At 40.5% G+C, this 24,971-nt stretch overlaps 1 protein-coding gene across 1 annotated transcript in view; it reads left to right on the forward strand.

Moving 5' to 3' along the window:
* LOC133549527 (toll-like receptor 5) overlaps positions 1-19,632 on the forward strand; it is a 23,942-nt gene extending 4,310 nt beyond the window's left edge. Inside the window, exons 2-6 of the mRNA XM_061895022.1 lie at positions 1,210-1,272; positions 1,917-1,974; positions 5,743-8,032; positions 16,315-16,403; positions 17,658-19,632. Coding sequence (XP_061751006.1) covers positions 1,271-1,272; positions 1,917-1,974; positions 5,743-8,032; positions 16,315-16,403; positions 17,658-17,855 — 2,637 coding nt within the window. The 5' untranslated portion in view covers positions 1,210-1,270 and the 3' untranslated portion in view covers positions 17,856-19,632. The remainder of the gene's footprint in view (positions 1-1,209; positions 1,273-1,916; positions 1,975-5,742; positions 8,033-16,314; positions 16,404-17,657) is intronic.
* Positions 19,633-24,971: the final 5,339 nt, after the last annotated feature.

The following is a 24,971-nucleotide window of genomic DNA, read 5'->3' on the forward strand; positions in this document are numbered from 1 at the left end:
TCCCCTTCATCTTGCTTGCAGGTGCCAGAAACGTACCTCTCAAATATGACGTTTCTAGCTGGCTTGAAATATCCCTCCAAGGCATCGAGAATAACTGTCACGTCCTTTCCTTGTTCCGGTGTTAGTCCCAAGTTGTGTTTGTATATGTGACGACATTCCCCGCCCATCACTCGTCGAAAGGTTGCTGCTTGTACCTCTTTTGCTTTGTTTTGCAAACCTGTAGCAAGTACAAAGTCTTCGAATTCTGCTCTGAAGTTTTCCCAGTTACTTGCAAGATCGCCACTTATCTTCATCTCCTCCGGTGGCGGGATGTTTGTAGCCATGTTGATGTTGTTAGCCGAGCTTGTTGCTAACGTCGTTCCACTCTTTTCTTTTCTTCCTCGTCTTCACAGGTCCCTCTCTGAAACACGGTACTCTTCCACCAGACATTGTGTGGTACTAGTCACTTCTGACACCATGTTTGTGTGTATGAATAATGAGACTCGAGACAACAGTGCATATTCTAGTAAGACTGTATTCAACTGGCGCCAGAACATCACACACGCCCACTTCCTTCATGCTGCTGGGACGTACCATTTCACAAGGGGTGTTGTGACAACACAAACCCTATCACAGCAACTGCAGGTGTACAGGTTGCTGTAGTGAGTTGATGATCGGCTGTTTGGATGCATTTTCCAGATTTGCCACAGTGCTGAGGAGGGCCCTTGAGTTGTAGTAATAATGTGTCCTGGCTGGGGAGTTGTTCCTGATGTACAGCAGGCAACACCATTCTATATGAAGCAACAGAAGAGGGGGAGCTTGGGCATAGTGGTGAGAATACTTGTGTTAATGTAAGTGGGGAAGCAGTTCTCTCACGTGCAGCTGCGGGAATGATGTCCACTTTGTTAGTTTCATTCCCTGACACTGAATGCGTGCTTGTCGTTATACATCCCCCAAGTGGAGGCATTACAAAGTGCTGCTACTTTGTTACTGGTTCAGGTGAGTGAGTATGTGAAATGAAAATTGTAGCACAACTGTCGCTCACTAAAGGAGGTTCTGCTGGTGAAGGCTCCGTGTCCGTATGAAGGTCCTTTCCATCCATTTCTTCTTCCATGAGGAAGGAAGATATGTGTTCCATGAGCTGTTGCCATCGCCGTTGTCTGCTTTCATATTGGTGGAGTTTAGCAGTAAGTCGAGTAATTTTGTCCGTCTCCTCCTTTTCCTTTACAGATACTGATTCCATTAGTTTCCTGAGTGAAGAAACATTCAGCATGTTGACTGACGTGGCACGATGTGAGGTTACTCGGTCATCTATTTGAAGCAATGCATCTGCTTGGCTACTGTTCACTGCAGCCGCTGCTCTTCTCTGCTCCTCTCTGCTCCTCAATCTCGGCAGGGGGGGATGAGAGGCCAGGTCGCGGGAAAAAAAAAAAAGTACTTATGTTTGTCCAGAAGTCATATAGCTGATAAACATAACCAAGTCACTTTCTCTCTTGCTGGACAACTATGTTATCCTTTTGTTTTTTTTGTTATTCATTATTTCATAAAGTTATGGGGTTATTTTTTTATGTTTCTTGTGATTTGTAAAATGATTTTATCACTGCAGGATGTTGTAGTATAGAAATACTTTTAGACCACATTTATGTTTTATTAGTTGCATTAAATTATGCATTTTTTACTTGTACTCTCACTTGAGTACAATATACTCTGATCATCCATCGCTCAACTGTTGCAGTATAAGTCCTGTCATGCAGCTGGACAAAAGTAATTATAATTATTATACATTGCTAAGCACAAACATATTAAATTAAGTTTTATTATCTGCTGCAGCGAACTTTGAACCATGAAGCAAACAGTATAACACAATTTCCTTCTGGTGTTTGATCGTCAACATGCAGCGACTGCATCACTTCATATTTCATCTTTGGTGTCAGCAGGATGTTGAAAGGCAGCAAGTGGATTCTTCAGCTGGCTTCTATTAGCGTGTTTGTGCAGGTACGTGAGTTCAATGCTAATTTTGTCACTAAAGATTATATTCAAAATGTATCGTTCCATTGTGCAAGTACGTTAACTCAATGCTAATTATGTCACCAAAGATTATGTTCATAATTCATCGTTACATTGTGCAGGTGTACCTAATGAAGAGTCCTGTCATGGAAAATAAGCTTAATAGTTTCATCATTAATACATTTATACAATGCAAAAAGTCACCTGTTCATTCAAAAATAACAAAAATTGATTTATTTTGTGCTAAGAAAAAAACTTGAGTTGTTTTCTGTCTTTTAGTTACTTACAAACCTCCTCCAAGGAGTTAGGTTTACCACTTTACCACTGTGCCACAGCACATGAATAAGAGGTCATTGAGATCGATCGATCGATCTCGATGACGCACACAGGGTAGAGGGACAGAGTAGAGGAACAGAGGAGATGGACGCAGCAAAGAAGGACAAAGTAAAGTGACAAAAGAGATAGGCACAGAGTAAAAGGAGTGAGTAGAGGGAGAGAGTAGAGAGACAGAGTAGATGAACAGAGGAGACAGGGACAGAGTACAAGGACAGAGTGAAAAAACAAGATATGGACAGTAGAAGTTAGGGCTGTAACTAACGATTAATTTGATAATCGATTAATCTTCTGATTATTACTTCGATTAATTGATTAATAATCAGATAAATGAGACAAACTACTTTTCGATCCTTTCTAATTATTTATTTGAAAAAAACAGCATACTGGCACCATGTCCTTTCGACTTGCCAAATAAAACAAGGCAAGTGTTACAATTTTTTATTTTTTTTTAATAAAGTGTAGCATTGTCATGCACAATAGCAATAATTTTGCTTAGGGGACATTCAAACCTGTCTACTACTTATTCCAACCATTCTGCAATGGTGGATGCTGAATGTATTTCCTCTAGGGATATGGTATGAGGCAAATTGACTTCATGTTCCATTCGTCTCTAACGTAATGGCATGTATTGCCAGGGTAGGGTTCCGTGGCTACACTTGTCCACACATCAGTAGTGAGAGCAATTTTGCTCTGGGTGGCTTTTATGTCAGTCTACACTGCTTGGAATGTCTGCTCGTACTTCCTCTCCATCAGTTTGGTAAAATGGGTTCTCGAGGGAAGAGTCTAACCAGGGTTGAGGACATGAATCATTTGTCAAAAACCTTCATCCTCCACCATTGATAGTAGCCTCATGTCAGTTGCCAACATATTCAGGATAGCATCAGTCAATGCAGCCGCTTGCTTTGGTGTGCAGACCTTCCTTTGTACCAAGTTGTTAATGCTGCCTTGTTTCTTTCTGAAATGAGAGAAACCATATTATGAACGTACATAGTAGCATCATTTACATGTAACTCAATACATACCCAGTTGATTTTATTTAACATTTCTGACGTAAAAGGCAAATACGCCACCACATTAAAAAAAACCCAGCTAAATCAAATAAATGGACTTTGGAGTTGCAGAATAAACCAATAATAACACAGAAATGTAACTCATCAGATCAGAACTGGGTCAGATAATGTACACGTTTCTGTTGTGAAATAATAAAGGATTCATTTTAGGCTGCCTCTGAATAATAGCATGAAATATTCCAGCACCTGCATAACGTTTAGTTATACTAAAGTGTCACTCAAATTTAAATACATTTATATGGCTTTATGGGGCCCGGCTAAATTGATCCATTATGAAACTAACCTGAGATATTACTGTCCGTTACGTTTATTTCCAAATTGCTAACCGTGCGTTTTCGCTCTCAAAACGGAGTCAAATGTGCCGGAGACACATTATCAGCCCCGCGTTGCAAGAAAGGGATAACGGCAACGTTACTCAGAGAAAAGAGCTGCCGTGCTTAACTCATGAATGCCTCTTGCGACCCTTAACACAGAAAATGAAGTCGTCGAACTCTGCAAAACATTCCTAGCACTCTGAAAGTTAATACAAATACTGTTGCTGCAGTGCTGCCTTAAAAAAAAATCTCCTTGTTAACAAAAGATCAAAAACACACAAAGACGGACACAAAAGATAAATTTGTCCGGACTCTGGACTTGAAGTTACGTACCATGACTTCTTCCCTTCATCCATGGCTCCATGTTTCCGCTTCAGGTGCTCCCGAAGCTATGTTGTCCTTCTGTGCCACGCGAGGTCAATGCTGCACATTTTGCAGGAAACTGTCTTCTTTGAAGTCTTTAAAGTAAAGTGTTCCCACACTTTGGATGCCTCAGGTCGTACACTTTTCTCCATTGAAGCTCTAACCTCAAGATGTTTCTCCGCTGAACTAGCCGTACTGTTTCCCTCCGCCATTTTTCGAACGTTTCCATGAAGGAGACGGCATGGTCACGTGAGCTGCACATGACACATCATTGGCTGGCTTACTGCCACCTCATGAGACGTAGCCGCAGCGCATGCGCATAGCATAGATCCAACGAATCGATGACTAAATTAATTGCCAACTATTTTTATAAACAAATTTAATCGTTTTAATCGATCAGTTGTTGCAGCCCTAGTAGAAATACAGAGTACAAAGACAGAGTAGAGCAGACCTGGACAAATTAAGGCCCTGGGGGCAACATGCGGCCCGTTAAGCTTGGCGTGGTAGGTAGAACAGCCGTGCCAGAAACTTGAGGATTGCAGCTTCGCTCCCCGCCTGTAGCTATCAAAATCACTTCACCCTTGCCCGTAGTGCCGCTCACACTGGTGAATGAATGATGGGAGGTGATCAGAGGGGCTGTAGGCACAAACTGGCAGCCACAATTCCGTCAGTCTACCCCAGGCCAGCTGTGTCTACAATGGGGAGTGAATGTGGAGTGCATGAATGATGGGTTCCCACTTTTCTGTGAAGGGATTTGGGTGTCTTGAAAAGGCTCTATATAAATCTAATCCATCATTATTATTATTATTATGTATCAGATATATTACATTGTGAGTGTTTTTTTTCTTTTTCTTTTTTAGCCTTCGCATTCATACTTTGCTGTTTGTTGCATTGTTGTTGCATTTCGCTTGATTGTAAAATATGTTGATCAAGAGAGGGTGTGACATTCATATGTTGGCAATGTTCAGTGTTTTATCATTCATAGTTAATTTTGTAAATCCCATATTCTTTATTTTCATGTACATTCTGGGTGTTGCATTCAATAAAAACATAAAATTCCATTCTGTTTTTACGGCGGTCTGTCATAACGTTTTTAGCTTTCAATCAGACAATATTGTGAGGTTTTGTATTAGTGTTCGTAAAAGTCAGACATACCAGCCCCCAGACACATTTTTTTCTCAAAATTTGGCCCCCCGAGGCAAAATAATTGCCCAGGCTTAGAGTAGAGGGACACCGAGTAGAGGGACAGAGTAGAGAGACACAGTCGAAGGACAGAGTAAAAGCACTGAGTAGATTGACAGAGGAGATTGGGAAGGACAGTAAAACAACAGAGTAGAGGGACAGTGTTAAAGGGACGCCGTAAAAGAACAGAGTAGGAGAACATAGTCAAAGGGACAGTATAGAAGAACAGAGTAGAGGGACAGAGGAGAGGTACAGAGGAAGAGAAAATGGGATAGAGGGCAGCAGCATTGTTTGATGTGTGTATAACATATATCAGCATGTATGCTCTTAAATGCTTGATTTTCATTTATTATCCTAAGTTTATCTTAAGTAAATGTGCAAACAATCCGTTTCGGTTTTGTTGACAACCTCTTATTTCGACATCAGTCAGCAAATCAGATAGGCATTAACATAAACAGATTCCAATAATGCTGTTTGTTTTTCGTCCACAGGTACTAGCATGCTCCTCAAGATGTCAGATCTACGGCCCTGTAGCTGCTTGTCATGGACAGAACCACCTGTGGGTGCCGGCTCTGCCCCCAAACATCAGCCACCTCTACTTAGAGCTCAACTACATCAGCGAGATTAACAGCACATCACTAGAAAATTTGGAGCAGCTGCTGGAACTAGACCTTGGGAAGCAGTTTGTGCCGCTTGTAATTCGAAATAACTCTTTTTTCAGTCAGACAAAGTTGACACGTTTGGTTCTGGGTAGCAATCTTGGCCTGAAACTGGAGCTCCGAGCTTTTGCAGGGCTGGTCCATTTGAAACACCTCTTTATGGACAACTGCCGCTTGACAGACTCCATAATGTCGGACAGATATTTGGAGCCACTTTTGTCCTTAGAATTGCTCAATCTTTTTGGAAACACAATACGAAGACTAAAACCTGGACTTTTCTTTCTCGGTCTGTCAAAGTTGACACAGGTGGACCTCAAGCTGAATGAGATTGAACGACTATGCGAGGGAGATCTCGTTAGTTTCAGCGGGAAATACTTCACACACTTCAACTTACACTCCAATCACTTGTACAAAATGGCCTCTTTCGGTTTCGATTGGAAAAAATGCGGAAATCCGTTTCGAGGAATGGCCTTCAATGTTCTTGATTTATCCACCAGCGGGTTCAACGTGAACACAACTGAACTGTTCTTCAAGGCCATCCAAGGGACCCCTATTGCTCATCTCATATTTTCCGGATTCTTGGGCAAAGGGTTCTCACATGACAACCTACCAGATCCAGATAGGCACACATTTGAAGGTCTGGCAAACAGTTCATTAAGTATTTTCGATTTGTCAAACAATCGAATATTTGCCTTACAGAGGGCAGTCTTTAGTCGTCTGACAAATGCAATAATAATTGATGTGTCGCAAAACAAAATCAATCAAATTAACGACAAAGCCTTCAGTGGTCTCCAGGGGAATGTAAGAATGGTGAACCTGTCCTTCAACATTCTTGGAGAGGTATATTCTCACACATTTAGTAGTCTGACAGAACTTCGAGTTCTGGATTTGTCTTTTAATAACATCGGAGTATTGGGGGATCAGGTCTTCAAAGGTCTTCCCAAATTACGAGCGTTATATCTGACAGGAAACTCTTTGAGGAACTTGGGTTTTCCCGCATCTTTACCAAACCTGGAATTTCTCCTTCTGGGTGACAATCGCTTGGTAGATCTTTATAATATAGATAAACTCAGTATAAATTCAATCTACGTGGACGTGACAAATAACCGGTTAACTAACCTGGAGGATGTTTATCGCACATTAACTACTTTTACGCATCTTCGGAAATTCTTCTTCGGTGGTAACTTCATCAAGTGGTGTAGACTCGGTCTAAATGTCTCGATGCCTTTTAATCATAGCTTACAAGTACTGGATCTTCATGATAGTTCTTTGCAGGTTGTTTGGGCTCAGGACACATGCCTTGAAGTGTTTCATCATCTAAATAATCTGGTCGCTCTGAATTTAAGCTTCAACTCCCTCATGAGTCTCCCACAATCCATTTTCAATGGTCTTATTTCTGTCATAGAGATTGACCTGTCATCCAATGGCTTGACTTATCTCCAGCCCAATCTTTTTCCCGACAGCCTTAAAAGACTTGACCTCTCCAGAAACTTTTTGGCCTCCCCGGATCCCGAGACCTTTAAATCCCTTTTGTTCCTCAGTCTGATGGAAAACCGGTTTCACTGTGACTGCAATCTTGAAGGTTTCTTGAAGTGGATGAGCGTGACAAATGTAACCTTCTTTAGTTCGGTCGAAGAATACCGATGTGAGTTTCCAGCTGTTCACTACGATCGTCCACTGCTGAACTACTCCCAGATTGTCGAGCCATGTGAGGTCGATGACGAGCTGGCAGTCCAAGACCTAAAGTTTGCGCTGTTCATCGTCTCTGTCCTCCTCATCGTAATTGTCACCAACTGTGGGATCGCATACGCCCGTCTACGAGGGCACATCTACATCATCTACAAAAAGGTTGTCGATAGGGTTCTTGAAGGTCCTAAAACGTTGCCTGCTTTGGCGGACGTCCAGTTCGATGCCTACCTCTGCTTCAGCAACACCGACTACATGTGGGTGGAGGCGGCTTTACTCAAGAAACTGGACAACAAGTTTTCTGAGGAGAACATCCTGCGCTGTTGTTTTGAGGCCAGAGACTTCCTGCCTGGCGAAGACCATATCTCCAACATCAGAGATGCCATCTGGGGCAGTCGCAAGACTGTTTGTGTGGTCTCCAAAGAGTTTCTTAAAGGTATTTTTATTGCAATTCTACAGACTCCTACCAGATGTCTAAGATTTATACAAGGAAAACTAGGGTATTTATTGACTTCATATGTGCTGTTGAGCTCCTAAAATTGTAAAAGTAAAAACAGTTTGTCAGTGAGCTGGCTAAGTTTTAAAGAATTGCTTGGAATATTTTTCCCAAATCCTCCGAAGAAAATGTTTGCTTCTCGGTTGAAAAAAAGTACAAAATATCGTATGAAGACATCCATCCATCCATTTTCTACTGCTTATTCCCTTTTGGGGTCGCGGGGGGCGCTGGCGCCAATCTCAGCTACAATCGGGCGGAAGGCGGGGTACACCCTGGACAAGTCTCCACCTCATCGCAGGGCCAAAACATATAAACAGACAACATTCACACTCACATTCACACACTAGGGCCAATTTACATAAAAATCAAAATTAAAATATCTAGGGTGTCCTAGAATAGTCGACTATTTAACCAGTTGAATCGTCGAACGTTGCACCTCCGCTTTTTCTTTTTAGTCAAGTACTTGAGGCCCCTGAGTAGAACGTTTGTGTTGAGAGGATGTTCTGAGATGCACCACCGTCAGACCTGGTGCCAGGTGCCACTGCCAGGTGTAGTTACAACTAGATCACTTGGGCAGGAAGACTCCCTCACTGCTCCAGTAATGATTTTTCTACAGGTTCATCATGCTAAGACTTGTAATTCTTCCTAATAGTCGATGGCAGATAGCCAAGTTTGATCGAATTCTCTGCAATCCACCAGAGTAGACCGAGAACCTTACTAAACAATCCAATCTCTGCTGTGTTTGGGTATTTCAGCTTTTTAGCGTTTACTTGTGGTGATTCCCATTCGCTGTGCTGTAGTTAGCATACATGTTAGCAACCAGAGGGGGGTAGATTACACAAAAGTTTTACTCAAATAAGAGTATAGAATAATATGACACAAGTGAAAGTAAAAAATAGTCGGTAAAAATAATTACTCGCGCAAGAGTAAATGAGTATTCTGTGAAAAATACTATTCAAGTATTTAGTCATTTTTGACTAACTTCTGACTAATTTAGTAGCTATTTTAATGATTCTTGGACTACAACTGTAGTTGAGTGTGTATGTGTATGTGTGTATGTGTGTGTGTGTGTGTGTGTGTGTGTGTTTGTGCGTGCGTGTGTGCGTGCGTATGTGTGTGTGTACACGCGCGTGCGTGCGTGCATGCGTGTGTGTGCGTGTGTGTGGGTACGCATATCTGTGTGCTTGTGACCATGTGTGTGCATGTAAAACATAAAATTTATATAATTTACTACAACATTTTTTCTCTCATTGGAAGTGTAATTTTTGTCGGCTAAATAAAAATGTGTGCATTTCTACTGACACAGATGACAGCACATCAAATTAATGTTCTTTTTTACCAGTTATATAGTAATTATTGAAAATTTGTGCTGTCACTTTTTACAGTCCCCAAAAGGGACAAGCGGTAGTAAATGGATGGATGGATGGATGGATGTTTCTGTGCACTTAATGAGTCTGCTTTGTCAAATAAATCAGAATTAATTACAATTGAAATGTTGCAAATAAAATACTTTCAGTTGCACAATTAGATAAGTGTTTTCAGGCTAGATTTGAACATTGCACATACATTTTGTATGTGCATACTTAAGTACATTTAAGTCATTGGCTAAATCTGCATGTGCATTTAAGTCTGTCATTGGCTACATATATATATGTACATTTAGGTCTGCCATTTACAACATCTATATAAATATTTCAGTCCGTCATTGACTACGTATATATATGCGCGTTTAAGTATATCAGTTACATCTACCTGACATTAAAGTCTGTCATTGACTACATCTGAATGTACATTTAGGTCTGTCATCAACTACATCTAAATATACGTTTAATTATGTCACTGAATACATCTAAATGTACATTTAAGTCTGTCATTGACGACATCTACATGTACATTTAAGTCTGTAATTGACTACATTTACATGTAATTTTAGGTCTATCATTGACTCCAGCTGCATGCACATTTAAGTCTGTCATTGACTACATCGACATGCACATTTAAGTCTGTCATTGAGGACATCTACATGTACATTTAAGTCTGTAATTGACTACATTTACATGTAATTTTAGGTATATTATTGACTCCAGCTACATGCACATGTAAGTCTGTCATTGACTACATCCCTTCGCACATTAAGTATATCATTGGCTACATCTGCATCAAATTTAAGTCTGTCATTGACTACATTTAAATGTATATTTAGGTCTGTCATTGACTACATACAGATGTACATTTTTGTCTTTCATTGACTACTAGTACATGTACATAAGTATGTTATTGATTACATTTACTTGTACATTTAAGTCCATCATTGACTCCATCTACATGTATAGTTAAGTCTGTCACTGACTACATCGACATGTTCATTTCAGTCTGTCAATGGCTACATCTACATGTACATTAAATTATGCCATGGGCTACATCTACATGCACATATAAGTCTGTCATTGACTACATCTACATGCACATTTAAGTATGTCATTGACTACATCTACATGCCATTTAAATCTGTCACTGACTACATCTAAATGTTCATTTAAGTCTGTCACTGACTACATCTAAGTGCCATTTAAATCTGTCATTGACTACATTTACATGTACATTTAAGTCTGTTATTGACTACATCTACATGTACATTTAAGTCTGTCATTTACTACAATTACATGTACATTTAAGTCTATCATTGACTACATCTAATTTACATTTATGTCCGTCATTGACTATATCAACATGTTCATTTAAGTCTATCATTGACTACATCTATCTGCACATACAATTGGCTACATCTGCATTATATTTAAGTGTCATTGACTACATCCAAATATATATATATAAGTCTGTCCTTGACTACAACTACATGTACATTGAAGTCTCTCTCATTTACTACATCTACATGTACATTTAAGTTTGTCATGGGCTACATCTACATGTACATTTAAGTTTGTCATGGGCTACATCTACATGTACATTTAAGTCTGTCATTGACTAAATAAACATGTATTTTAATGTCTGGCATTGGCTATATCTACATTTCAGTCCGTACTTGACCACATCTACATGTACATTTAAGTTTGTCATTGACTACATCTACATAGACATTTAAGTCTATCATCGACTATGTACATTTAGGTCTGTCATTGATTACATCTATATGCACATTAAGTGTACAATTGGCTACATCTGCATTACACATAAGTGTCATTGACTATATCTACATGTATATTTAAGTAGGTCATTGACTACATATACATGTACTTTAAAGTCTGGCATTGGTTACATCTACATGTACATTTAAGTCTGTCATTAGCTACTTCTACATGCAGATTTTAATCCGTAATTAACTACATCTACATGTACAGTTAAGTCTATCATTGACTACATCTACATGTACATTTAAGTCTGTCATTGACTTCATCTACATGTTCATTTAAGTCTGTCATTGACTACATCGATATGTACATTTAAGTCTGTCATTGACTACATCTGCGTGTACATTTAAGTCCGTCATTGACTACACCATTATGTACATTTAAATCTGTCATTGGCTATATCTAAATGTACATTTAAATTGTCATTGGCCACTTTTTCATGTACATTTTAGTCTGTATTTGACTACATCTACATACATTTAAGTCTGTCATCGACTATGTACATTTAAGTTTGTCATTGACTACATTTACATGTACATTTGAGTCGGTCATTGGCTACTTCTACATGCACATTTTAAACCGTGCTTTACTACATCTACATGTACATTTAAGTCCATCATTGACTCCATCAACATGTACATTTAAGTCTGTCACTGACTACATCGACATGTTCATTTCAGTCCGTCATTGGCTACATCTATATGTACATTTTAGTCTGTACTTGACTACATCTACATGTATATTTAAGTCTGTCATCAACTACATCTACATGTACATTTAAGTCTGTCATTGGCTATTTACATTTAAGTTTGTCATTGACTTCATTTACATGTACGTTTAGTTCTGTCATTGACTACATCGACATGTTCTTTTAAGTCTGTCATTGATTACAGCTATATGCACATTAAGTATATAATCGGCTACATCTGCATTACATTTAAGTGTCATTGATTATATCTATATGCATATTAAGTATATAATTGGCTACATCTGCATTACATATAAGTGTCATTGACTACATCTACATGTACATTTAAGTCTGGCATTGACTACATCTCCAAACCCTGTTTCCATATGAGTTGGGAAATTGCGTTAGATGTAAATATAAACAGAATACAATGATTTGCAAATCCTTTTCAACCCATATTCAGTTGAATGTACTACAAAGACAACATATTTGATGTTCAAACTCATAAACTCTATTTCTTTTTGCAAATAATAATTAACTTAGAATTTCATTGCTGCAACACGTGCCAAAGTAGTTGGAAAAGGTCATGTTCACCACTCTGTAACATCACCTTTTCTTTTAACAACACTCAATAAACGTTTGGGAACTGAGGAAACTAATTGTTGAAGCTTTGAAAGTGGAATTATTTACCATTCTTGTTTTATGTAGAGCTTCAGCCGTTCAACAGTCCGGGGTCTCCACTGTCGTATTTTACGCTTCATAATGAGCAGCACATTCTCGATGGGAGACAGGTCTGGACTGCAGGCAGGCCAGTCTAGTACCCGCACTCTTTTATTACGAAGCCACAATGTTGTGACACGTAGCTTGGCATTGTCTTGCTAAAATAAGCAGGGGGCGTCCATGATAACGTTGCTTGGACGGCAACATATGTTGCCCACAAACCTGTATGTACCTTTCAGCATTAATGGTGCCTTCACAGATGTGTAAGTTACCCATTCCTTGGCCACTAATACACCCCCATACCATCACACATGCTGGCTTTTCATCTTTGCGCCTAGAACAATCCGGATGGTTATTTTCCCCTTTGGTCCGGATAACACAGTGTCGAATATTTCCAAAACCAATTTGAAATGTGGACTCGTCAGACCACAGAACATTTTTCCAATTTGCATCAGTCCATTTTAGATGAGCATAGGCCCAGCGAAGCTGGCGGCGTTTCTGGGTTTTGTTGATGGATGGCTTTCACTTTGCATAGTAGAGCTTAAACTTGTACTTTCAGATTTTGCGACAAACTGATTTTGGGACAGTGGTTTGCTGAAGTGTTCCTGAGCCCATGTGGTGATATCCTTTAGAGATTGATGTCGGTTCCTGATACAGTGCAGTCTGAGGGATCGAAGGTAACGGTCATTCAATGTTGGTTTCCGGCCATTCCGCTTACGTGGAGGGATTTCTCCAGATTATCTGAAACTTTTGATGATAATATGGACCGTAGATGTTGAAGTCCATAAATTTCTTGCAATTGCACTTTGAGAAATGTTCTTCTTAAACTGTTTGACTATTTTCTCACGCAGTTGTGGATAAAGGGGTGTACCTCGCCCCATCCTTTCTTGTGAAAGACTGAGAATTTTTGGGAAGCTGTTTTTATACCCAATCATGGCACCCACCTATTCCCAATTAGCCTGCACACCTGTGGGATGTTCCAAATAAGTTTTCGATGAGCATTCCTCAACTTTATCAGTATTTATTGCCACCTTTCCCAACTTCTTTGTCACGTGTTGCTGGCATCAAATTCTAAAGTTAATGATTATTTGCAAAAAAAAAAAAAAATGTTTATCAGTTTGAACATTAAATTGTTGTCTTTGTAGTGCATTCAATTGAATATGGGTTGAAAATGATCTGCAAATCATTGTATTCCATTTGATTATAATAATAAAATGTATTTAATTTGTTATTTAGTCAGGTTTGGGACAGGTGTGCTCACATGTGCCCTAGTGTGTGAATGTGAGTGTGAATGTTGTCTGTCTATCTGTGTTGGCCCTGTGATGAGGTGGCAACTTGTCCAGGGTGTAAACCGCCTTCCGCCCGGTTGTAGCTGAGATAGGCGCCAGCCCCCCCCCCCCCCCCCCCGCGATCCCAAAAGGGAATAAGCGGTAGAAAAATGGATGGATGGATGGATGTTATTTAGTCAGGTTTGGGACAGGTGTGCTCACATGTGCTCCACTGAATGCTAAAGGAGTTTTTTCGTTTGCTCACGCATATGGAAAATTATAGGGAACATTGTTTGAGGGTATCCATAATTCGCCGATAGGGAGAAGTTTTTTTTTTTATACAATGAGTCGTGTGCGTCTTGATCTCCGCGGCGGAGGCTCCGCCGAACCCCTAGCGTTCAGTCAAACCCAGGTTAAGAACCACTGGTCTACATACACATTTAATTCTGTCATTGACTACATCTACATAGACATTTAAGTCTGTCATTGACTACATCTACATGTACATTTAAGTTCGTCATTGGCTACATTTACATGTACTTTTAAGTCTGTAATTGACTACATCTACATGACAATTTAGGTCTGTCATTGACTATATCGGCATGTACGTTCAAGTCCGTCATTCATTACATCTACAAGTACATTTAAGTTTGACATTGACTACATTGACTTGTACATTTAAGTCTGTCATTGACTACATCTACATGTACCTTTAAGTCTGTCATTGACTACATCTACATGACATTTAGGTCTGTCATTGACTATATCGACAGTACGTTCAAGTCTGTCATTCATTACATCTACAAGTACATTTAAGTCTGTCATTGACTAGATTTACATATACATTTAAGTCTGTCATAGACTACATCTACATGTACATTTAAGTCTGTCATTGACTACATGTACATGTACATTTAAGTCTGTTATTGACTACATCTACATGCCACTTAAGTCAGTTCATTTTGCTCGTCAACGGTGTAATATTTTTGGTTGGAGTTAATAACCAGGCGAGGTGATGGAGTTACGTCTCTTTACGGTGGACTTCAGAACAGACTCCCTCACTTGCCGTCAGGTGCGCAACACCATGTAAATCGTTGGCCAATCAAAAAGCAACGCTATAGCCAACATTCACCAGGAGATGTCAACAGACAACATAGATCACTCTATTACAGAAGGGGTCACCATGGCTGTAACTTCCACGTTTTTCTGCTTCGTCTCCTTGTGTGTGCAGTTTTTTATTAAAATCCGTAGATGTTGTAACGTGATTGGGCAGGCAAGCCGTTTATATAGTGGGAAAGCGGATGTGAAAACATGCTGTCCCCACTCAAGTCCGCAAAGAGCTGGAGGGGGCGTGGCCTCCAGTTCCGGCTGAATTTCGCGAGATTTTCGGGAGAAAATTTCTTCCGGGAGGTTTTCGGGAGAAGCGCTGAATTTCGGGAGTTTCCCGGAAAATCCAGGAGGGTTGGCAAGTATGTTTGAGTGACTCCTTCAGCCATGTTGAGAGGGTTGTCGTCGCTGACTTGTCAGATAGGTTGTAAAAAACACTAAAAATAATACAATCAATAAATTGAAAGCATACAAATGATTCAGACAGTCTTGGTTCACTTAAATGGAAAGGATGTAAATGATATCCAAGACTTGTAGAATGAAAAAGCAGCAAGCAAGCAGGAGCAAACAGAGGAACGTCTGCACTCCTTGGACGCAGGAAGCAAATTCTAATGTGACTGCTGGCCATACGCAGTGTGCCTGTCGTACACCAGGGGGCAATTGTGATCATTTCAGCTTATTGATTTATGTGGGACTGTAAATACAGTAGAAGTGTCAACTGTTTAAGGAGGTTTCTGCTTAGTTGTCTCAAATGGCCGGGATGTCCTGGCGTCATTAATTGAAGGGTCTTCTTTGGAAACTTTCTGGCACTTGGCTTGTTGTTCCTCGCCATGTAGACTGCCAGACTCTGTTTGATCGGTGGACTGTAGTCAAACGTCACTAGTGCTTACGTTGGATTGGTCAAGACCACTCAGGTGACCGTGCCTTCCAGAAGAAGGCTGGCTGACTAATCAATACGTCTCCCCAAACCTCAATCATCCATCCATCCATCCATCCATTTTCTACTGCTTGTCCCTTTTGGGGTCAAGGAATTGTAAATAATTGTGATGTAAATAAATGTAACGATTGGAATGAAAGTCAGTGTAACAAAGTCAAAACAGTGTTTCTTCTTCACAGAAATACTCAAGTAAAAGTATGTGACATTAAATCTACTCTGACAAGTACAATGTATCCAACAGGTTACTTGAGTAAATGTAACTGAGTAAAAGTAATGTGTTACTCCCTGTAATCAAATGACATGTTTTGAGGAAACCTGACTGCTGCCAAACATGCCAAATGTTTTCTTTTCAGACGGCTGGTGCTTGGAGGCATTTACTATGGCGCAGGGCCGCATGCTGAATGAGCTGCAAAATGTTCTCATCATGCTGGTGGTTGGAAAGGTACTTTCTTCTTAGCTCATATTTCTTCTGGATTTGTTACTCAAAAAGGAACTATCATTCACAGTCCTTATGTAAGACAAGAACACGTGTTTTTTGGCTTTTTTATGCATTCTAAATCGTAAAATATGGCAAGTAAGAGGTGGCTAACCATGCATCCAATAGGAGTACTCTATTGGCACATAAAAAAGAAGTGCCAACAATACTCCATTTACATGTGGTGACCTGAATATTAACAATTATTAGCAATATTGTTATCATAAGCACTAACACAGACAAAATAATTTTAGATCACAGAGAGCTAACTAGCTTATGCTGCTATATTGACATGTTGTGCTGCTGCATCGCCTCTGAGTTGGCGAAAGTTAATTCTAGAATATAAATCATGCCTCTTGTGGAAGTTGTTCAAGGCTGACATCCAACTTAGACCCAGAGATGGGCAGAAAGACATTAAAAGACACTCATTTTTTAACCCTTTATGTAAGGGTGAAGATAAAAACATCCCATCAGTCATTATCCAAGTGAGAGCAGACATTGTACAGTAAGTGACACACAGCTAATCCTCATCCTCCTTTTGTTCAGGCTCAAAAATATAAATTTCTGGACCATCATTTGCAGCTTGTCCAGGGTGTACCCCACCTTCCGCCAAATGCAGCTGAGATAGGCTCCAGCACCCCCCGCGAACCCAAAAGGGACAAGCGGTAGAAAATTAATGGATGGGTGGATCATCATTTGTTCCAAAGTAGTCTTTGTCCCTCACCAAGACTGCCATGATTAGCAGTCTTGTTGTTGTTGAAGGGAAAGTGAACATTCTGATGATCTGTGAAATCAATACGCCACCGTATGTTTAAAAATGTCAAAATCAGTAAATATTACATGTTATTATGAATGTTATTCCATTACATATATACTTACAGCATGTATATAAACCATTGATGGAGGTTTTTAAAGAGCACTTTATAGGCAGAATGGAGCGACTCTCAATCGGCATTATTGTTAGCCGTCTTTTGCTAGGGTTCATTTATGATTTAGAATGCATAGAAAATAGAAAATCATTTGTCTTCCTGTCTTACATTAGGATCGGTAATGATAGACATAAATATGATCGGCTCCTTTTTCAAACGGAGCATCACTGAGCAAAAGAACGTGAATGTAAAACAATTATAAATTCCACTTGGAAAGTCGAGTCGATACTGCTCACTCTGTATCGATTTGATAGAGAGCTTTGCTGATACACATTTGATGATCCGACTGAAGGTGGCGCACTACCAGCTGATGAAGTACAACGCCATCAGAGCCTTTGTCCAGAGGAGAGAATACCTCGTCTGGCCGGAGGACCCTCAGGACCTGGACTGGTTTTACCAGCGCCTCCTTTCACACATCCTCAAAGATTCTGCCCTGAACAAGATGGCTGACGTTCAGCCTCAGAACGACATTCAACTCGAAAACATCTAAGCACGAAAAAGAGAAACAAAAACACTAAAAGATCAGAGAAAATAAACAAACCATCTGAGCTGCTTTTAGATTTTGTCATGATCGGTGGTCTGTATTATATTTTTTATTTTAAAGCTAAGACTCCTTCGGTTCTTGTTTTTTGTGCACCCTTGTTTGTTTTAGTTACCATGGTTACTTATAATTTCCACCTGCTTATGATTAGTGTTCACCTGCTCACCTGCTGCCTGAGCACTAATCAGAGACATTATTTAAACATGCCTTGCCCTCCAGTGAGTGCTGGAGTATTGTTTGATGTTTGCCCACTGCCTTTTTTTTTGGAAGCTGAGAGATATTCCCTGGATCCCGACTCCTGTCCCTGCTTGCTGGTTTCTGGTTTGTGTTTTCCTTGCCTTATTTTTTGAACATTAAAACCATGTTTTCATTTTCCAAGCCTGTCATCTCTGCATCTTGGGGTTCGTCACCCACACCACGTGACAGAATACTCCTGCCAAATATGAACCCCACGGAGATATCTATAACGGAGAGGCTTGAAAGAATGCTGGCAACGATGGCCGAATGTAGGAGATGTTTTGACTCCTTTCAAGCTCCCTCCCACCCATCCCTGTCGTCTGTGGTCCTCTTTGGGGACGTCTTGGATCCGTCCCTTGAGGGGGGGTGGCTAGGGCCGGGAGCTCTTCTAGTGGGGTGACTCAGCTGCACCCAACCAGGCAGCAACCTCTGGCCCGGTCACCACCACCAGTCTTTCGGCCTGCCAAGCCGCAACCCCCAGCTAGGCCACCTCCACCTGCAGCTAGACCACCTGCACCAAGTCCAAGTCCAAGGCCAGCCCCAAGTCTAGCACCAAGTCCAAGTCCACGGCTAGCACCAAGTCCAAGGCTAGCACCAATTCCAATTCCAGCACCAATTCCAAGTCCAAGTCCAGCCACAAGTCCAAGCCCAAGGCTAGCACCAAGTCCAAGTCCACGACTTACACCAAGTCTACGGCAAGCGCCAGCCCCACGCCGAGCACCAGCGGCGCCAGTAGCAGCTCCACGCCGCCAAGCGCCTGCCAGTTGCAGCTCCACGCCACCAAGCGCCACCAAGCCAAGACCCGCCATGCCAAACTTCGCCGCCTGCAGCGAGGACGACGTGCGCAGCTTCCAGGCCTGCTTCGAGGACGACACACCCACCTCCTCGTTGACCACGGATTTGGCTGTTCCCTGGATGTTCGCCACGCCAAGTGCGCCCACCTCAGCGCCCAAGGATGTGGCCGTACACGGGTCGCCCGCCTCGTCAGATACAGCGGCATTCTACACGTTGCCGCCACCTGACTCTCCCTCGCTGGTTGCGGGGACACTTGGTCTGGCGACCCACCGCCAAGTCCCCCTTCCGCCCCCACATGGCTATTTATCTTGTTTTTGTTGGTTTTGGACATCCGTGAACAGTCCTTGAGGGGGGGGTTCTGTCATGATCAGTGATCTGTATTATATGTTTTATTTTCAATCTAAGACTCCTTCGGTTCCTGTTTTTTGTGTACCCTTGTTTGTTTTAGTTACCATGGTTACTTATTATTTCCACCTGCTTATGATTAGTGTTCACCCGCTCACTTGCTGCCTGAGCACTAATCAGAGACATTATTTAAACCTGCCTTGGCCTCCAGTGAGTGCTGAAATATTGTTTGCTGTTTTCTGTGGACTGCCTTTTCTTTTGGAAGCTGAGAGATATTCCCTGGATCCCAACTCCTGTCCTGGTTTGCTGGTTTCTGGTTTGTGTTTTCCTTGCCTTATTTATTGAACATTAAAACCATGTTTTCATTTTCCAAGCCTGTCATATCTGCATCTTGGGGTTTGTCACCAACACCACGTGACAGGTTTTCACTACAACAACAAATATATTTGTACATACAATGTAATATATATATATATATATATATATATATATATATATATATATATATATATATATATATATATATATATATATATATATATACATATATATATATATATACATTTATATGACAGTATATACATATAAATGTAAAACAAATAACTATATCTTTACAGAAGTATATTAATCCCTCTATCCCCCTCACACACACAAATGGAGTTTGTATACCCACCGGTATGTGTAGTATATATATATATATATATATATATATATATATATATATATATATATATATATATATATATATATATATATATATATATATATATATATATATATATATATATATATCTCATATGGAAACGGGGTTTGTATATATATATATATATATATATATATATATATGTATATATATATATATATATATATATATATATATATATACACACACACACACACATATATTCATCCATCCATTTCCTACCGCTTATTCCCTTTTGGGGTCGCGGGGGGCGCTGGCGCCTATCTCAGCTACAATCGGGCGGAAGGCGGAGTACACCCTGGACAAGTCGCCACCTCATCGCAGGGCCAACACAGATAGACAGACAACATTCACACTCACATTCACACACTAGGGCCAATTTAGTGTTGCCAATCAACCTATCCCAGGTGCATGTCTTTGGAAGTGGGAGGAAGCCAGAGTACCCGGAGGAAACCCACGCATTCAAGGGGAGAACATGCAAACTCCACACAGAAAGATCCCGAGCCTGGGATTGAACCCAGGACTACAGGACCTTCGTATTGGGAGCAGACGCACTAGGAATTTCAAAAGACCGCAGAAGGCTGATACAAGGTCGATGACGTCGGACTGACGATGGGTGCTGGTCAGGGGGTTTGTTGCTCCACAGGTGATGATAACAAACAGCCACTCACTTTGAGTGATGAAGATGAAGACGACTGAAGAACCAAGATGTCAAAAAGACAGTTGTGAGCTTAAAAGATTGTAAAGATGGCCGTCAGCAAAAAGTGTTTTCCCTACACACCCTGTCACCACAACACCTGCACCACCAGTGAATGCACTTACTGCAGTGAAAAGACCACAGCCAAGACTGGCCAATCATTTGCAATTCATCCTCTTTTATTGGAATATTTCATCTTTTCTTGTAATAATTTATCCTCTTTTATTGTGAAAATTCATCTTTTATTATAATAATTAATCCTCTTTTATTGTGATAATTAACCTTTTATTATAATAATCTTTTATTGTAATAATTCATATTTTATTGTAATAATTCATATTTTATTGTAATAATTCATCCTCTTTTATTGTTATAATTCATCTTTTTTTGCAATAATTATTTTTTTATTGTAATAATTAATCCAATTTTATCGAAATAATTCATCTTTTATTGTCACATTTCATCTTTTATTGGAATGATTCATCCTCTTTTATTGGAATAATTCATCTTTTATTGTAATACTTCATCTTTTATCGAAATAATGTTCATTTTAATTGGTTGGAATAAGTCGCTCTAATTTGTTGGACTATTTTACCCAAAATTGTTGGAATAAATCACTCAAATTGTTTGGAATATTTTATCCTAATTTGTTGGAATATTTTACACTAAATTGTTGGAATATCAGATTGTTTGGAATACGTTATCGTAATTTGTTGGAATTAATAGCTCTTATTTGTTGGACTATTTTACCCAAATTTGTTGGAATAAATCACTCAAATTGTTTGGAATATTGTACCCTAATTTGTTGGAATATCAAATTGTTTGGAATATTTTACCCAAATGTGTTGGAATAAATCACTCTAATTTGTTGAATTAATTAACTCTGGTTTGTTGGAATAATTAATCCTCATTTGTTGGAAAAATTCATCTTCTTTTATTGTCATAATTTATCGTACTTTGTTGGATAATTGATCTCCAACCAAATACCTTTTCTTTCATTTGCATAAATTAATACTGTACACAAATCAACTCTCATCATTCTGACAAGCAAATGAACTGATATTATTCAAACCCGGAGTGACCAAAAGATAATAACATCTACAACTTGAACAATAAATACTTGCAAATTAACTACAAACACATGCATTGTTATTATATTTTCTTTTCTTCATGATGATTTATCTAACAATTCTGGTCGTTTTTGTCCTGTACTGATACATGAAGTGTATGGAACATGTATTTAATATCTCATTAACAAGATGTTTCTACATCCTATCACGTGACCACTGGCAAGATGCAAACCCATAAAGATTAGCATTTGGTCCTAAAATGACAGTTTTGTACTTCACATTAACTCCTGAATTGGTACAGTAAAAATTTGGCGTGGTGGTCATGTGACAATCACGTGAGTAAAAAATACCGTCCCCAAAATATTAGGTAAGCTAGCTAATTTATTATGCTTTGATTGGTTGTCAAATGTTATTTTCATATCAAATATTTGGCACTAAAATAGTTTACTCTTTTGACTTTGCATTAACTATTGATATAAAGTGTATTTATATGAACATAAATGCACTTTATAGTGAAAATGTATGAAAAACACATACCACAGATACACTCCAGCCTTGTGATAGCAATTACATTGGTATTATACTAGTTATTACATGTATTAATACTACTTATTACAATCATTATACTAGTTATTATACGTTTTATACTAGTAATTATACTTGCAATTATAGTTGTATTATAGAATTATACTTATTGTACTAGTTACTATCCTTGTAATGATATTCTTTATACTTTTACGTATTAAACTAATTATAGAAGTTATACTCACTATACTAGTTATTATACAAGTTATACATATTATACTAATTATTATACTTATACTAGTTTTATATTTTGAGTTCAAACCCCAGCCGAGTCATACCAAAGACTATAAAAATGGGACCCTTTACTTCCCTGCTTGACAATCAGCATCAAGGGTTGGAGTTGGAGGTTAAATCACCAAAAATGAATCCCGGGCACAGCCACCGCTGCTGCCCACTGCTCCCCTCACCTCCCAGGGGGTGATCAAGGGTGATGGGTCAAATGCAGAGAATAATTCACCACACCTAGTGTGTGTGTGACAATCATTGGTACTTTAACTTTTTGAACTTTATATTTGTAATTATACTAGTTATTATATTTATGATTGTAATTACACTATTTATAAAGTACTTGTAATTATATTAGTTATGTTTGTAATTATACAAGTCATTTTTAACATGTGTTTATTGTAGATATTAGGATGAAAGATGTTATCAAAACAGAAAGAATTGTACTTAATAGACTGAATGTGACGACTCTTCTTCGGCATGGTAATGCCGGTGTGGTTCTTCCAAGGATGCGTCGAAGCAGAACACAGCAAAGGTATGATATAAACGGATTTATTAAATAATAAAAAGGCTAGGAACAAAAACACTGGTGTAAAGAAAAGGCAAACAAAAGACGGTAGCGTGAAAGCTAGGATAAAACACTAGGAAACTAAAATTTGGCTCGAGAGCACAAACAAGAAAACAAATCATCAGTATGAAAACTGGAATAAACAAGTGACATAGCATGAGAGTTAGCGAGAAAATGCATACAGTAGAAGGATAAGAGTCGTCACGGTTGCACGTAGGCAAATTAGGATCCGAGGAAGACTGAACAGAAAAAGCTGGCTTATAAAGGAGGGTGATTAGCTGAAGCAGGTGTGCGGGACCGAGTGTAGCAGGTGAACTAATGAGTAACCATAGTGATGGACAAACAGGAAATAAAGGGGTCAGCTGGAGAATGAAACAAAGATGGACAAATAAACAACATGTGAAGATCCAAGTCACGGATCGCAACAGTATTCCCCCCCAAAAAAAGACAGATTCCAGATGTCCAACAAAAGAATGCAAATAAAAACTAGAACCCCCTCCCCACAACAAGAAAAAAGTCCACAGACGAAGGGAGGGCGGAGGGAGGCAATGGCGGAGGGCCGCCAGGTCGCGTGTCCCCGAATCCACCGAGGACAGGCAATGTGGCGGCGCCGGATGGAACGCCGCTGCCGAAAGAGTTTTGGAGGCTGACTTCGAAAAGGCCGCATCAGCGGCCGCCTTGCAGTATGAGGTGCCCGGCGAGGTGAGCGATCCGGGCACGGCCACATTCGCGGCCAACATGGAGGAGGCAGTGTCCTGCGAGGAGGACGACCTCGCAGAGGCCACACGTGGCTGACGTGGTGGATGACGCTTCAGCACCTAAGTCCTAGCAGGCTTGGAAGCAGCAGACGAGGGTGCAAGGACTGCAGCCAAAGCAGGCCCGAGTGCAGCAGGCGAAGAGGATGATGCGGTTGCTGCAGCTGCAGCAGACGGCGTCCTCGTCACCGTGGAGACAGGTGCGGGTGCTGCAGCCAAAAAAGGCGTCATCGGCGGCGTAGAAGCCGCGGTAGTCGTGGGCGGCGTGGAAGCCGCGGTAGTCGTGGGCGGCGTGGAAACCACAGGAGTCGTGGGCAGCGTGGAAGCCGCAGTCATCGTCGATGGGAAGGCAGGCGTAGTCATCATTGGTGGTGCTGGTGTGGGCTCCAGCCCAGTCGTCGACGCAGGTGTAGGCTCCAGCCCCGTCGGCGACGCTGGTGTGGGCTCCAGCCCCGTTATGGACGCTGGTGTGGGCTCCAGCCCCATCGTCAAAGCAGGTGCTTGAGTAGGCTCCAGCTCTGGAGCTGGTACTGGAGTTAGATCCAGGCTAAAGTCTGTAACTGGTATGAGAACCAGTTCTGGGTAGGAGGCTGGTGTGAGAACCAGGTGGGAGTCTAATGCTGGCTTGAGAACCAGGCTAAAATCAGTTTCTGGTGCGAGAACAAAACTAGAGTTAAGTGCTGGTGTGAGAACCAGGTTTGAGTCTAAAACTGGTGCAAGAACCAGTCGAAAGTCCAATTCTGGCGTGAAAACCAGGTCAGAGTCATGTGCTGGTGTGAGAACCAGACTGGGAGAAATGCCGAACACCGGTGGTGGAAGATGTGCTGGAGGTAATGACCTAGCAATACTAAACACCGGTGGAGGAGGTCTACTTGGCCGTAGAAACTTGGCCGGGGGAAACACAGGTGGAGGAGGTCGACAGGGAACTATTGGTTTACTGGACAGACATGCAGGTAATGGTGGCCTCATAGGAGGTTGCGGTTTTACAGTTTTGAGAAACGGTAAAGGTGGTCTGGGAGGTGCTAGTGGCTTCACGGGTTTAAGAACCGGTAAAAGTGGGCATACCCTTGTCCTGGGTATGACTT

The sequence above is a fragment of the Nerophis ophidion genome, linkage group LG03 (genome assembly GCF_033978795.1).
Source record: "Nerophis ophidion isolate RoL-2023_Sa linkage group LG03, RoL_Noph_v1.0, whole genome shotgun sequence".
NCBI lineage: Eukaryota > Metazoa > Chordata > Actinopteri > Syngnathiformes > Syngnathidae > Nerophis > Nerophis ophidion.